The sequence below is a fragment of the Cebus imitator genome, unplaced genomic scaffold (genome assembly GCF_001604975.1).
Source record: "Cebus imitator isolate Cc_AM_T3 unplaced genomic scaffold, Cebus_imitator-1.0 Scaffold41, whole genome shotgun sequence".
Classification (NCBI taxonomy): Eukaryota; Metazoa; Chordata; class Mammalia; order Primates; family Cebidae; genus Cebus; species Cebus imitator.
This window is the reverse complement of record NW_016107356.1, coordinates 7,259,695-7,273,336: the sequence shown is the minus strand read 5'-3', so window position 1 is coordinate 7,273,336 and position 13,642 is coordinate 7,259,695. Positions and strand designations below refer to the sequence as shown.

Sequence of the window (13,642 nt, the reverse complement as noted above, 5' to 3'; positions counted from 1 at the left end):
ACACACACAGGCAGTCCTGGTGCTCGTGGAACTTCCCCCGTCACGCTGGGAAACAGACCCACATCAGTGTAGACAAGGGCAGTGATGCCGAGCTCCATGAAGAAAACTCAACGCATGTGAGCACCACGTGAGCAGGGGTGGCGTGCATGCTGGCAGGGTGGCTCTGAGTGAAGGTCCAGGACTGCGCAAACCCCAGAGTGAGCGTTCAGCAGCAGGAAGGCCTGGAGCCCCGCAGTCTAGGCTGCCTCTAGTGAGTGTCCATGAAGCTGTGTGTCATATTTTAACCACGGGATCTGAATTCGGTCACAGACACCCTTTTATATCCTGCCTCTTTCCCCTTAACATCGTATCATGAACATTTTCATGTTCTCAACTGTTCCTGTAAATTTTTTAATGTCCATCCATCTTAATAAGAATCATGTGAACTGGGAGATCACCCCACACTACGAGGAGGCAGAGCAGAGACCTGGTAGGAAGTGACTGAGCCTTCTCAGTAGGACGGGACAGTGATTCAGAAAGGCTCAGGGCGTCTAGGCTGGAAGTCAGGAGTGAGCACTGCATCACATTAGGAGCAGCACCTCTGTGTGTTCTTCTCCAGCTCTTTGTGCAAGTTACCTCAGATGCGTGGTCAGACCCGAGGCTGGCTCACTCGGGCTATAAGCAGCACCTGGGTAGCGTGGCAGCTCAGAGGCAGCTGCTTTCCTGCTGAAAAGGAGAGCCCGTGCCAGCTCCCTCTCCTGCCTACTGGGCATCCCTCTCTGTCCACTCCAGCCACACCCACTACCCTTCCGGGGGACACGGCAAGAGGCGTGGAGAATCCGTTGAAGGGAGTGGTGGCAGGAAGGGCCCAGAGGGCTCTAATGTAGTGACAATAAAGTGAGGAAGGACAAGGGGGCACTGTTGGTGGCCGACTCTTCTCGTGGCTGATGTTGGGGCGGAGGTGGATACCCCACACGGGGATGTTGTCCTGTGGCCCCCAGCCACAGGTTGGGCACTGACTCCAAGGCCCTTCCACAGCTGAGCTGCCACAGTGTGGGGCTTGGCACAGGGCCCTCTGCCCACATGACGTCCTCCCCACCCCTCGTCACACTGGGGAAGGACATGGTGCTTATTTGTCTTCAGGCGCTTCCTCTCCACACACACCCCTTTTGTTTTGATCAACAAGGCTTAGCCGTAGCAGCTGAAGAGTCAGTGGAGAAGGAATCCTGTTTACTGAAAGGTGATGGATGAATAGTATCCAATGAAGCAACAATAAATTGCCACTTTTTTTTTTTTCCTCAAATTGAAGTCTCACTTTGTCACCATGCTGGAGTACAGGGACATGATCTCGGCTCACTGCAACCTCTGCCTCCCAGGTTCAAGCGAATTCTCTTGCCTTAGCCTCCTGAGTAGCTGGGACGACAGGCATGCACCCAGCTAATTTTTGTATTTTTAGTAGAGACGGAGTTTCACCATGTTGGTCAGGATGGTCTTGATCTCTTGACCTCATGATCCGCCCGCCTCAGTCTCCCAAAGTGCTGGGGTTACAGGTGTGAGCCACCATGTCCGGCCAAAACTGCTGCTTCTGAAGATTGTTTCTCTCCTGGGGGTTAGGGACATGGGCCCAGATAGCTACGGGCTGGTTCACGGTCTGCTATATCATTAAGAACCGTAGGAAATGTAAAAATAAGGCAAAGGAATACAAATGACTTGAAAGGGTTCTAGTAGGTTCTCTCTAGGAAAGCAAAGGGACAGGGAAAGTGGAGTTGAGGGAGGCTGATCACTCACGTTCCAAGATGAGAGGACAAAACCTCACTTAGAGAAAGCTGACAGAGGTAGTCAGACATCAGAAGGGTCATCTCCACTGGTTTAGCCGAAAGCTTGGGTGGCGCTGAGGGGACAGCAATGAAACCCCCCCGGACCGGCACTCCCTCTCCATTAGAACTTACTGCGACTGCCTTGGCGGCGGCATGGGATCTCACTGCTCGGTATCAGCATAAACCCACTGTCTCTTTTCTCAGAATTTGAGGTTAACATCGTGGTGCATCTTCACCCTGACCACCTCATCACGGAGAACTTCCCGCTGAAGCTCTGCAGGACATAGCCCAGAGGGAGGGAGGCAGGGAAAACGGAGCGGCATCTGGAAATCCAGCTTTATCCCAATCCTAAGGGAGCTCCAGCGAGCAGCATAGATTTGTGTTTGTGATTATTCCGTGTCTGAAACGAAGGGGACCCGCAAGTTAACTTCTTTGAGGCTTCTGCTTCCAACAGGCGCCTCTAATCAGAGCTTTTCTTTGAAATGCAACAAGATTTCTTAATGCTATTTGCAAGACCATTTCACAGCAAACACTGACTGTGGCTCCTGCGTTAACTGTTCCTTTTTAGGTACAGTGAAACAACTGTGACAACAGTTTGAGCTTTGCTGGAAAGTGGGATCATGGGGACAAATGGAAATCTCTCTCCAAGTTGCCAACGTATGTGGCTGGGACTCCCCACAGCAAAGGGTCTGTGGCCCGTTGACATCCAGGACGGTTTCAAGCACACTCGATGGGTAGGAAGTTTGTAGATACTCTCCGAGGTGGGGGGCACAGGGCAGAGTGCTAGCCACTGGAAATGTGTGACTGCCCTCCACCCCCACTCTATTCTGTAGTTACTTTTATAACATTTTCATTATAACTTTAAAATTTGCAGGCAACTGGAAAAGAGTTTTCCTTGCTCTCATGGGGATATTTGGCTGGTGCTGAAGTGTTTCTGAAGTCTCAAGAACTGGCACAAAATCTCATGCTGCCATTTCCCTGAACATATAAAGGGAGACAGGGTTTTCCCTTTGTTGCCCAGGCTGAACACAGTGGTGAGATCACAGCTCACTGCAGCCTCGACTTCCCTGGCTCAAGCAATCCCTCCCCTCAGCCTCCCGAGTAGCTGAGACCACAGGTGCGTGCCACCACACTCAGTGTAATTTTTAAACTTTTTGTAGACAGGTTCTCCCTATGTTGCCCAGGCTGGTGTTGAACTCCTAGACTCAAGTGATGCTCCCATCTTGGCCTCGCAAAGTGCTGAGATTACAGGTGGGAGCCACTGTGCCCAGCAGTTTCCCAGAATATATTTAAATGCAAAGTTACATAAGGGGGAAACATGTATGTTTGCTCCTGTTGTTACTGAGTAGGTTCTGAACAGCTGGAGACCTGTGTGCAGGGCAGGTTGGTGAAGGCCCCTCTCCCCAAGGTGGTAGCAGGAGAAGGTCCTGGACTTGATGAACTTGGTCTGCCTCTGAGCCACCTAAGGAAGCTGTGTTTTGAGCCAGCATTTTCTCAGTCTCCCTTTGTGGTTCGAAGGATATGGTCTGTTGCAATACATTTCTTTCTTGAAATCCTGCCACTGTTTTGTTGGCCCACAATTAATAGGACCCTAAAATAAGCCACGCTGCTTTGCACACGTACTAGCCTTCCTTTGTGCTTTTCAGTCTGGATGGTCTTGGGCAAAACAGGCTCAGGCTGAAGGCCTCCCAAGCTGTATTTATTTCCATGGACCTGAAACCGTGTTTGGGGACATAATGCCAAGGGTAAACAAGCCTGATTTAGGCACTGCTGTATCCAGTGGCTTCACCCGTGAAATTAGTAAAGCTCATCTGAGTCACTTGAAACTTGGTTCCCAGAAAATTCACTTCTGGTGTATAAATCTCCTTTTATGCCCACATGACATTATTCATTATCTATCTTTGATGATGTGTTTAAACTGAGCAGCAGAAAACAGAAGCCACACTTTCTGGGAAATTTTAAAGGAAGAAACCATTTTTAATGAGATGAAAATAATGAATTTTAGAAACTAATGACAATTTTGAAAAAGGTTTGGGATACATATTGCTATATGTCTTTAATAAACTGATTTGTGGATATAAATATGATGGCTGCTTTCCTTAGTGAAGAATTATTACCTGAAGCACTGCCAGACAACGTGGCTACCTTTATCACTTCATTCAATCCTGAGTGGCCGGAACAAAGGCCTCAGGTCGGCCAGTTCCTTCCATTTCTTGGTCTGACCTCTTCATGATCTATTACTAAGCAATACTCAGATGTTTGTCTACCTTGGGCTGCAACTGTCCCACTCTACCAGGCTTGCAGGAGTTGGGGGTGTCCGCTATCAGCAGCTCAAGAGTTGTCAAATTATCCATTTAGAGCAAGATGCGAGGAAAGGAAGGGGAGACGAAAGAAAGAGGCTGTGCACAATGAATCTACAACAGTGTTGTCTTTTGGGAAATGCCCGTTTTGGTAAGAACACATTCTGGCTCAGCTGTGCAGCGAGTTCACAGGAAAAGCAGGGAGGTACGGAAAGCCCAGGGCTTCATGGAGAGTAGGCATCTGGAACCCCCTGCTCTGGAGTCTTGGTGGGCAAGGGGAACGAACCTTCCAGTCCGTTTCTACCCTCACCGTAATTCCTGTGTCTGAATCAGAATTACCTTGTGTTTAAGAAAGGGGGGCTGAGCTTGCCGCCACATGCTAACGGTAATTCAGGGCGGCGGCAGACGCCAGTGCACCCAGTTCCTTCCTGTCGCTGCTTCCCGTTCTGGAACAGGGCGGCCTTTTCTCAGACTCCGGCGGGAGGCGTGGTCGCGTGGCCGAGCGCTGTAGCACGTGACCGGAGGGCGGGGACGCGCCTGCGCAGCTCCGAGGGAGGACGGCGCCCTCGCCCGGGCGGGAGGAGGCGGATCTCCAGCGCGGTGAGACTCGGGCTCGTCCAGGCGCTGCCGGGCGGCTGGGATTTGGGCTCCACAGCCTGGGGGCCCCACGCTGGAGCTGGTGACGGGAGTGGGAATCCCCTCTTGGGCGCCCGGGCCTTGCGCGGAGCTTGCGTGCGCGGCAGTTGCACGGGGCAGGTCCTGCCCATCCCCCGAGCCCAAGCGTGGCTTCAAAAGCCTCGGGCCGGGTGGTGCAGTCCCCGCACAACCTGGCGCCCCCGTCGCTGCTGGAGTGGCTGGCAACGGCGGGGTCTGCGTTGCTCGGTGGTTGTAGAAATGAGAAGCGGCAGCTTAGCGCCAAGAATAAATGGTGACCGGGGAATCCCTGCCGCTAGGCGCATGTCTTGGCGGGAGAGCTGCAACAGGGCGGCCGGCTGCGCGCCAGGGGGTCTGGGCCGCCGTCCCGTGCTAGTCCCGGAATATCCTTGGCTCTTCCGGGAAGTGCCGCTCCGATGAGGCCAGAGCCTCCCGCTAGGGAGGATGTGATGTGATGGGGTGTGATGTGCGTTGCTCTACTCAAAGGAGCGCCATTCCCGTGGTTTCGCCTTGCTGGTTTCAGTAGATACCAGCTGTTGATTTTGGTCTGAGAGTCGCAGCCATGTGAACATTAGTGTTATTCTGGATCAGGCCGTCTTCCAAGTGCTGTACGTTACCTTGTTATAGCGACCCTATAACAGGAGGGAACTATTAGTAGCATTAGCAGCCTAGGGAAAGGAATCCATTTTGCCAGGCCGTTGTCCATGCCTCTGCGCACCTCCCCACTGCTCCATCCCAGGCAAGCAGTCTTTAACGTGGTGCAGTTTTACTTGCACCGCTCACCTTGCTTCATTTGGGTTTAACTTTGTCGTGTCATCGACAAGCTTTTCTCTGCATTTACTCCCATGTATGCACTGCACGTTATTAGCTGTGTCACCACGTGTTGAGAAGTGCCAAGGACTCTTACCTTTTTCATAGTTTGAATTGTTACCAGTCATCTTGGCGTTCTTGAACAAAGAATTGGACAAAACACACAAAGCAAGGAAAGAATGAAGCAACAAAATCAGAGATTTATTGAAAATGAAAGTACACTCCACAGGATGGGAGCAGCCTGTGAGGCTCAAGGGCCGTGTTACAGAATTTTCTGGGGTTTAAATACCCTCTAGAGGTTTCCCATTGGTTACTTGGTGTACACCCTTTGTAAAAGAAGTAGTGGCCCATGATCAGTCTGATTGGTTGCAGGAGGGGACCAACCAGAGGCTGAAGCAAAGTTAGAAAGTTATACCCTGTGCACATGTCTAATTAGTTGCAGAAAGCAACCAATCAGAGGCTGAAGTTGCAAAGTTATACTCCTATGCAAATGAAATCTTGGCCTATGAATAGCCTCATTGGCTGTGGGAGGGGACCAATCAGAGGTACTTAATAGTTTCTTATCTGCCAGGCAGAAAAAAGGGAGTTGCAAAGGGAGTAGCCTCTGGTCCTGTTGTTACTTGGGTGTGGAAAGTTGGTGTTTTCCTTTTGATTTAGTTCTAAGAGGTTGGTGTGAATCGGCCTTAGGTTCCCTGCCTCCAGACCCTATTCTCCTGGCTCAGAATGGTCTTAGTTTTGATCAGCTGAGTCAAACGAAAATGAAGTCCTGAAACTAAGGCAATCATTTGCGGCTGGATCCAGTTTAGGAAGGAGGTGTGATTAAAAGGACCAGAAAGTCCGGTCTAATTATATTCTAGGACTGATTTCTTCTTTGTAGAGTAAAAATACCAGGGTATGTTCCAGACCCATTCAAAGCACCGAAATGTCCTTTGGTGAATGACCTCACGATACCTTCTAAGGGGTGTTTGTTATTCCCATCTCACAGCTGAGCGAGCTGAGGCACAGAGAAACTGTGACCTGCCTAAGCCACGTGGTTCTGTTGATTCTTGGCCTGATATTCCCCCAGCTTACTACAACCCCAAGACAGAGTAAATAGCCATTGCTCTGCCATGGGTATGACCTCATTGATGGGGACACAATCAGTTCTTCGTGAACCGTTACTATTGAAGCCACCATTCATCATTTCCAGCTGGTTTTCAAAAAGGTAGAATAAAGTTTTATGCGAAGAAATCAGTTTTCATTGTGAGATCTAGCCAAGCTAACTCATTTTGGGACTCCAAATAAGAGTAGATATTAAAAACTTACAAACCAGAACAATTGCCCAGGAAAATGCTCTGTGAAGGTGAGGACTTCTTTTGAATATAAATAATTCTGCAACCTAAAGTCTGTCAAAACTAGCCACCTTGGTAGAGAGAGAAAAAAATCATACATGTGAGTCTAAGAGGTGGAGGTGAGAATATGCCTCCTGGGGCAGCATCTTCTCCACTGTGGCCACTGAAAGCTATTTATATTTGAGACTATTTTAAGTGGCTACAGTGGTCAGAGAATGTGACATTACTAAGAAACAGAAGGGCACCTAATTTTTAGAATCATAGCGGATCCATCTATACTCACACAAAAATGCAGTCAAATTAGAGTATATCACTCAAAAGATGGGGAAAGGCAGACTGAGGAATTAAAACTCAGCAAGGTCCCCCTGTACTTTACTGTGCGTTTCTGTGAAAGTCACTGGTAAGATGGGAATTCCTTGGATGGACCTCCATCCAGGTCAGCAGGATTCCAACTTTGTAGGGCTTTTCATCTCCAACCTCGGCCAGTCTCTTTACAGTCTTGTGAATAACATACAAAAGACATAAGCTGTGGAGGTTTTAAGTACTTAGAAAAGTACTTAAAGTACTTAGAAGACAGAATTTGTGCCTATATCTGTAAGATCTTGCCTGATTCTGGGGTGTGCCAGCTTGATCAGGACCAAGGGTCAGGATAATACCAAAAGGTTATGGTTTACCTGTCATCTACATCAACTGTCATTTCCCCCAAAGATGTTTCTGGTTCCCTTTGCAAATGTCCAGCTGTGGTAGGAGGCTGAGCATGAAGACTTAAGGAAAAAGCAACTCAAAAGAAAAGCATTATTGAGAGGTAGGGTTTGGTCAGCAAAGGCCCCATAAAGTAGGGTGTGGTCACATCCTTTCTCAGGGGTCACTGTCTCCCATCTGGGTCAAGGACTAGACCTTCAAGAACTAGACCACAACCTCTGGGTCTTAAGTGAAAGGAAGGGGACCAGCTTTTCTGTCTACAGATGCATAGCCTCTGATGGGGCCACCTAGGGAGGCTGGGCCAGGAGCCCAGATACCCTGCCACATGATACACCAAAAAATGGTATACCCATGCTTAGCTGCATAAAGGTGAGAGAAAGGAGCAAAAAACTAAAATCTTAAATATTCATTTTTCTTTTAAAACAATTTTCAACACCAATATGTGTTAAGAAAACACAAGTTCAATGTCAGATTCAAAATCCCATACATGACTGGGCGCAGAGGCTCACTCCTGTAATCCCAGCACTTTGGGAAGCCAGGGCAGACAGATCATTTGAGGCCAGGAGTTTGAGACCAGCCTGGCCAACATGGCAAAACCCCATCTCTACTTACATACAAAAATTAGCCAGGCATGGTAGCACATACTTGCTATTCCAGATGCTTGGGAGGCTGAGGCATGAGAATCTCTTGAACCCCGGAGGCAGAGGTTGCAGTGAGCCAAGATCATGCCACAACACTCCAGTGTGGGTGACAGGATGAGACTCTGTCTCAAAACAAAAAACAAAAATACATTTAAAAAGACAAGACAAGCTTAAGAAGTGAGTGTATTTTCACCACCATTTTCTTTTATATCTTATAGCAAATACATCTTTTTTAATCCATGGAAACTGTAAAAATCAATTACATGTTAGCAACAAAGAAAATTTCAATAAAATTCTAAGTAGGAATTGCCCAAGCCACATAATCTACTGTGTTACAGTACAGTAAGATTAGAAATTAACACCACAGGAAAAATCAAATTTAATATAGTCACTTGTAAATTTTGTGACGTACTTCAAGGAGAAAACCAAAACTCTAGTGAAAATGAATACGCTTATAACGAAAGCTTTGCAGTTTAGCCAGCATTGCAACCAGAGGACAATTCCTAGTCAAATGTGTTTATGTTGCACCAGAGAGAATGAAAACTAATAAGTTAGACATTCAGATTAAACTTCTAAAAGAACAGATTCAAGAAGAGCAAATAATGATAAAAGCAAGAATTAACTGAAAGCAAAACACTGGAAAATTAATTGTCTGTGAGTTGGTACTTGAGAAGATGACTTCAGTTGGCAGATCTTTAATTGAACAAAATACAAAGAGAGAAAAACAAACATATAACCCTAGGAGCAACTTCAGATAAAAAAGCAACGCCTGATGAAAATTATAGAACTACAGTATGGACCTTCCCTGTTAACAAGTTTGCTAACCTCATTAAAATGCACAGTGACTCTGGAAAAGGTAAACTACCTGGATAAAATGTTAGCCTGTGGAAGAAATTGGAAAAAATTGTCGAAGAAATAGCACTAAAAAGGTGCCAGACCCAGATGGTTTTACAGGAGGTTTCTATCAAACCTTCAGGGATCAGATAGCTCCTCTGCTACTGTTGCAGGCTGTAGAGAAAGATGAAAAGCTTTCCAGTTTATTGTGTGAAGCTGGCATAGCCCTCATATCAAAACCTGACCTATCAATTGGATTTATGTTTAGCTGTAAGTTGAGATTCAAAGTAAGGGTGGCTTAAAGAAGACTTAGATAAAAGTCCACAGGTGGGTAGTCCAGAACTGGCATGGCAGTCCTTGAAGTCCTTAGTGATACTGTAGGCTACTTCAGCTCACTGTGCCACCTTTCCTAGGGTGTGTCCCTTGTCTTCATGGTCTAGGATAGTAGCACCTAGCTCCAGCTATCTCATCTACATTCTGGGCAGTGGGATGGGGAAAGGGATGAGGGGGAAAAAAGTGGGGTACAAAGGCCAGGTGCCAACTCTCTATGAAGGAAGGTTTCCAGAAGCTGCCACATGAAGCTCCAGCCTGTATCTTATAATCAAGAGCTTACTGCCATGGCCACACATAGCTGCAAAGAAACAGTATTTATCCTGTGTAGTCTTTTGCCTAACGATAACAACAAAAGAAAATCGGAGGTTTTAGAAAAGGAGACATTGAAAACCAGCAGCATTGCCATATTGATAGAGCAGACTACAAACCTATACCCCTTAAAATACATATGCAATAATCCTAAAGAAAATACTAGCAAGTTGATTTTTCAGTGTATTAAAAGACCAGTAGATCATCACCAAAAAGGGAGGTTTATTTCAGGTATGCAAGAACAGCTCACCACTAGGAAATCTGTCACTACAACTTACCACATTACTGGGTTGAAGAAGACACACATGATATTCTTAATGGATGCCATGAAGTACATATTTTTTTAACTTATATTTTGGAAATTTCAGATGCGTATAAGAAGAGAATCATATAGATTATATTGTACCCAAAAGGCACCTATTCTCTTCTTGTTTTAAGATATAATTCATAGATCATAAAATTCACCCATTTAAAGTGTACCATTTAGTGTTTTTTAGTAAATTCACAGAGTTGTGCAACCATCACTACAATCTAAGTTTGAAACTTTTTTTTTTTTTTTTTTTACTCCCAAAGAAACACTAAATCCATTGGCAGCCAGTCCTCATCCCAGCCTTCCTTCAACCCTAAGCAGCTAGTCATTTACTTTCTGTCTCTATAGGGTTTGCCAATTCTGGACATTTCCTATGAAAATAATCATACTATGTGGTCTTTTGTTACTGGCTTCTTTGACTTAGCATAGACTATTTAAGGGTAATCCATATTGTAACATGTATCAGTATCTCATTTTTTATTGCCAAATAACATTCCATTGTATAGATATACTGTATCGTGTATAATCATTCATCAGTTGACAGACATTTCAATTCCTTCTACCTTTTGACTATTAAGAAAAATGCTGTTATGAACACACATACAAGTTTTTGCATCAACATATGGTTTTATTTCTCAGATATATTTATATCTAGGAGTAGAATTTCAGGGTCATATGGTAGCTTTATGTTTACTTTTTTCTTTTTTAAAGAGACAGGGTTGGCTGGACGCGGTGGCTCACGCTTGTAATCCCAGCACTTTGGGAGGCTGAGGCAGGTGGATCACAAGGTCAGGATATTGAGACCAGCCTGGCCAACATGGTGAAACCCTGTCTCTACTAAAATACAAAACATTAGCCAGGCGTGGTGGTGCACACCTGTAGTCCTAGCTATGCGGGAGGCTGAGGCAGGGAAATCATTTGAGCCCAGGAGGTGGAGGTTGCAGTGAGCTGCAGTCATGCCACTGCACTCCTGCCTTGTGACAGAGCAAGACTCCATCGAGAGAGAAGAGAGAGGAGAGAGAGAGAGAGAGAGAGAGAGAGAGAGAGAGAGAAAGAAAAGAAACAAAACAGCCTGTTACCCAGGCTAATTTAAAAATTTTTTCATAGAGATGGGGGTCTCACTATATTGCCCAGGCTGGTCTCAAACTCCTGGCCTCAAGCAGTCCTCACCCTTGGCCTCTAAAAGCTCTGGGATTACAGGTATGAGCCACTGTGATCAGCTCCATCTTTTTTAGTAAATCTTAGTTCATCAGCCAAAACTTCCACAGCAAGTTTGAATAACAGGAAACATCATTCTGCAATAAAGCGTTAGAGATAACTTATTATTTTTGAGAGCAAATGGGTTGAGAAGTGAGAGATTGAAGTTTGGAGAGGCTGAGATGGCTGGAGTTTGAGAATCAGAATACTGGAGAGGAGAAATAGAAAAAGAGCTCCTGAAATCTGAAGGCGGTCTGTATTAGGGTCCTCTAGAGGGACAGAACTAATGGAATATATAGAAAGGGATGTTTATTTAGTATTAACTCACATGATCACAAGGTCCCATAATAGGCCATTTGCAGGCTGAGGAGCAAGGAGAGCCAGTCCAAGTTCCAAAACTGAAGAACTTGAAGCCCAATGTCTGAGGGCAGGAAGCATCTACCACAAGAGAAAGATGCAGGCTGGGAGGCTAGGCCAGTCTCTCTTTTCACATTTTTCTGCCTGCTTATTATATTCTACCCACGCTGGCAGTTGATTAGATAGTGCCCACCCAGATTAAAGGTGGGTCTGCCTTTCCCAGTCCACTGACTCAAATGTTAATCTCCTTTAGCATCACCCTTATAGACACACCCAGGATCAATACTTTGTATCCTTCAGTCCAATCAAGTTGACACTCAGTATTAACCATCCAGGGTCCCCTGGTATCTTGCTAAAAACTTAGTTTACATGTCCATGGCAAAACTCTGAAAGGGTAGGGAGAAGTATCAGTTGTCTGAAAGCTGAATTGTTTCCACTGCTAACAGTGCCAGGATATATTTGAATTCCAATCAACCAGAGTGAAGAGACTTCACTGAACACCTGTGGTATTCAGTAAGGATTCCAGATGGGTCACACCTAAGTGGTAGGGCTAAAATAGTCCTAGAATAAAGGCCATTCTACATCCATGTCAATACAGCTTAAAAACAAGCCTTGAAAGGATCAGGTTGATAGGCAAGGAGTTAAATGCCAGCCAAAACAAACTCGACACTCTATGAATGAAGCCACAAAATTTAGATACTAAAAAGCATAACACAATATCTAGCATCCAATCAAAAGTTACTAGACACTTCCAAAAAGCAGGTGAATGTGATCCATAAACGAGAAAAATCAGTTTAAAAATCTGCAACTGGCAGAGATGGTCCAATTGGCAAACAAGGAATTTAAAAACAGCTATTGAAAATATGCTTAAGTATTTGTGGCACAGTGTAGATGTGATGAGAAAAGAAATTGAAGATACATTTTTTAAAAAGTGGATTTCTAGACACAAAAATTCTGAAATGAAATTGGATTGGTTTAATATAATAACTCATTGGCTCTAAAGGTCAGTGAACTTGAAAAGTGAGCAACTGAAATGGCCCAGACTGAAGCACAGCGAGAGAAAAGACTTAAAAATAAGTGAGTGGATGAATAAACAAATGGAGTTTGAGTGACCTGTGGGGCAATGTCAAGTGGTCTAACATACAAATAACCGAAGCCCTAAAAAATGTTGGATGGGGGCAGAAAAATTATTGAAGTAATGACTGAAATTTTTCTTAACTTGAAAACATTCAGATCATTTTTCATCAATATCAATACAGTGTTATGGTGGATGTTCAGTAGGATAAGGTAGAAGCAAATGTGCTAATATGGAGAGATGACATATATTCATAGTATAAAGTGAGGAAAGCAAGGTACAGAAATAATACATATAGAATGGTTCCATTTGTGTACATTTGAAAAGGACGTGCATTGTCATATATACGTGTGCATCAGAGAGGGATATGGAAGTAGCCACAATGAACTCTTAGAGAAGTGGTTTCTTTTGGGGCAAGGAGTCAGAGTGGAGGGATACAGAGAAACAGATTTGTATGTCTTTATTTCTAGAGTTTTTACTTTCTGTGCTATTTGAATTTTTACCTTATCCATGTATTTTTAAAAAAGCACAATTTAAAAAAATGCAATGTGTTCTCATGTCAGGGACTGTAAACCGGCATATATATGGACATATGTATACACACATATGCAACTCGTATAGATTAAGAAAAATGAAGGGATCCAGAGAAATATCTTTTTTTTTTTTTTTTTTTTGAGACGGAGTCTCACTCTTGTCACCCAGGCTGGAGTGCAGTGGCGTGATCATGGCTCACTGCAATCTTCTTCTCCCAGGTTCAAGTGATTCTCCTGCCTCAACCTCCTGAGTAGCTGGGATTACAGGCATCTGCCACCACATCTTCGGCATAGCTGGGACCACAGGCCAACATAGTGAAACCCCATCTCTACTAAAAATTAGCCAGGTGTGGTGGAGCACACCTGATGTCCCAGCTACTTGAGAGGCAGAGGTTGCAGTGAGCTGAGATCATGCTACTGCACTCTAGCCTGGGAGACAGAGCAAGGCTCTCATATTTAA

At 45.2% G+C, this 13,642-nt stretch overlaps 1 protein-coding gene across 2 annotated transcripts in view; it reads left to right on the top strand.

Annotated features, from left to right (window-relative positions):
- VPS26C (VPS26 endosomal protein sorting factor C) overlaps positions 1-3,883 on the top strand; it is a 46,887-nt gene extending 43,004 nt beyond the window's left edge. For both annotated transcript variants that reach the window (XM_017526239.2, XM_017526238.2), the window contains one exon: positions 2,001-3,883. In XM_017526239.2, coding sequence (XP_017381728.1) covers positions 2,001-2,083 — 83 coding nt within the window. In that variant the 3' untranslated portion in view covers positions 2,084-3,883. The remainder of the gene's footprint in view (positions 1-2,000) is intronic.
- Positions 3,884-13,642: the final 9,759 nt, after the last annotated feature.